Source organism: Mandrillus leucophaeus, unplaced genomic scaffold (assembly GCF_000951045.1).
Source record: "Mandrillus leucophaeus isolate KB7577 unplaced genomic scaffold, Mleu.le_1.0 Scaffold734, whole genome shotgun sequence".
Classification (NCBI taxonomy): Eukaryota; Metazoa; Chordata; class Mammalia; order Primates; family Cercopithecidae; genus Mandrillus; species Mandrillus leucophaeus.
Genome location: NW_012107964.1, coordinates 442,983 through 444,855, shown reverse-complemented (window position 1 = coordinate 444,855; position 1,873 = coordinate 442,983). Strand labels below are relative to the sequence as shown.

Below are 1,873 nucleotides of genomic sequence, written 5' to 3'. Positions count from 1 at the left end.
GCGCGCTTGCTTGCGCGCCTGTAGTCCCAACGCTTTGAGGCTGAGGCGGGAGGATCTCTTGAGCCCAGGGGATCGCGCCACTGCGCTCCAACCTGAGCGAGTGAGCGAGACCCTGTCTCATAAAAAAAGAAAACACACAGGATGCGCCTAGCTAACACCACCAATTGGTCACTGCCAGCCGCGATTCCATATGGGGAGCTTAACAAGGTAATGCCCTAATGATTTGTGGAATTTCTGAGTATTACCCAGTAAACTTCTGGATGAACCAGCAGCTACCCAGACACCCTCAGAGCACTGGTCCCATCCCTGCCGTGGTAAACTGAATGTGCACCCTAACTCCCGGGTGAAATCCTCAACCCAAGGCGTTGGTGCTTTGGAGGTGACTAGGTCATGACGACAGAGCCTTCATAAAAGAGACCCGAGAGCTTTGTGCAGCTTTCCACTGTGCGAAGGCAGCGGGAAGTCTGTAGTCTGAAAGAGACCCCTTCCCAGAACCTCAGCATGATGGGCACCCTGATTTTGGAGGTTGTGGCATCCCCCTGCTTCACCTTTCCACTTTCATTCCCCGTGGTGACCAAGAAACAGAGTCCCTGAGCCGCTCTGTGACCTCACCAACGGTATAATTTCGTCTGCAGACTTGAACCTGAGCCATAGCCATGAACATTCCCAGGCACAGATGACAGCATCTAGGTTGTTGCTCAAAACACAGAAAGAAACTGGACCCAGCCTGAGCCAGATTCCTTAAACCCTCATATAAACTCCATTTGACAACCCCCTCCCCATGGACATACCTAGAGAGAACATTCATTTCTTTCACCACCCGTTGCAAGAACTGCTGCAGCCCACTCTGTACAAAAGCCCTGCTAATAAATGCTCTGGGCGCATTACCCTGGCATGCTCAATCTTTCTGTAGAATCCTAACCAGCCCCATCTCAGCATGGTGTGGGGCACTTCCTTGTGGGAACTCTACTGCCACCACTTTTGGGGCAATTCCAGCCACAGGTTGAACTGGATGAAACACAGGTCTAGTGTCCAGAACTGTGGGAAATTTCTGTTTCTTAGTGACCCAGTCCATGGGTCAGGCTGTTAGAGCAGCCTAGCAGACAGCCCATCTGGCTTATCTATCTACTTAGCAAGTACTGGCTGCCATCTCCCTCATGAGGTGCTGTGTGAGCTTGCATCATGGAGCAGGTGCATGGCAAGGGCAGAGCAGCAGGCCACAGCCTGGCACACAGAAGGTGACTGGCCCACTCCTGGGAAGGCTTCCTTGGGTGTAGGGCATCAACTCCTGGGTGCAATTGCGGCTTGCCAGTCCAGGGTGGACTTCGGCCATGTGGGCAGGGCCCGGCTGTGGAGTGTGACCACTGACTGGATATCAGGTGTGGTGGAGAGGGGATAGCAGGGCCAGGTGGACGTTGGGGAGAAGTCCAGGATGGCTCTGAGGCTCTGGTCTGGGCAACTGTGAGGATGAAGCAGCCACCTGTCAACAAGAGGACCAGGTTTCTGGGGAAGACCTGGTCAGTTTTGGGCCCATTAGCCTGACAAGCCATAGGCCACAGGAGGAGGGGTCACCGCGGTGGAGGTTGCATGGCCTGTGCCTGCTGGGTGGAGTCCCAGCTGGGGGCACTGATCACAGTGGTGTCCTCTGTGACAGCAGCAAAGCTGAACCCAGGAGGGTGGAGGTGAGGGAGTAAGTAGAGGGGCAGTGGAGTTCCCAGGGGAACCCACTATAGAGGGAGGAGGCTGGGTACACTGGAGGAGGGGGCCAAGTGACTGCACAGTGTGGCCGGGCAGCTGGCTCTATATGCCACAGGGATTGAGCCACAACTTCAGAGACGGGGGCTCCAGGGAGGCTGCTCAGGAAGTAACCCTG

The 1,873-nt window shown here is 55.2% G+C and overlaps 1 protein-coding gene across 1 annotated transcript in view; it reads right to left on the bottom strand.

Moving 5' to 3' along the window:
* The window catches only part of LOC105528824 (chromosome unknown open reading frame, human C1orf35), a 4,618-nt gene extending 3,285 nt beyond the window's left edge, over positions 1-1,333 (bottom strand). Inside the window, exon 1 of the mRNA XM_011965744.1 lies at positions 1,310-1,333. Coding sequence (XP_011821134.1) covers positions 1,310-1,333 — 24 coding nt within the window. The remainder of the gene's footprint in view (positions 1-1,309) is intronic.
* Between the last annotated feature and the right edge of the window lie 540 nt (positions 1,334-1,873).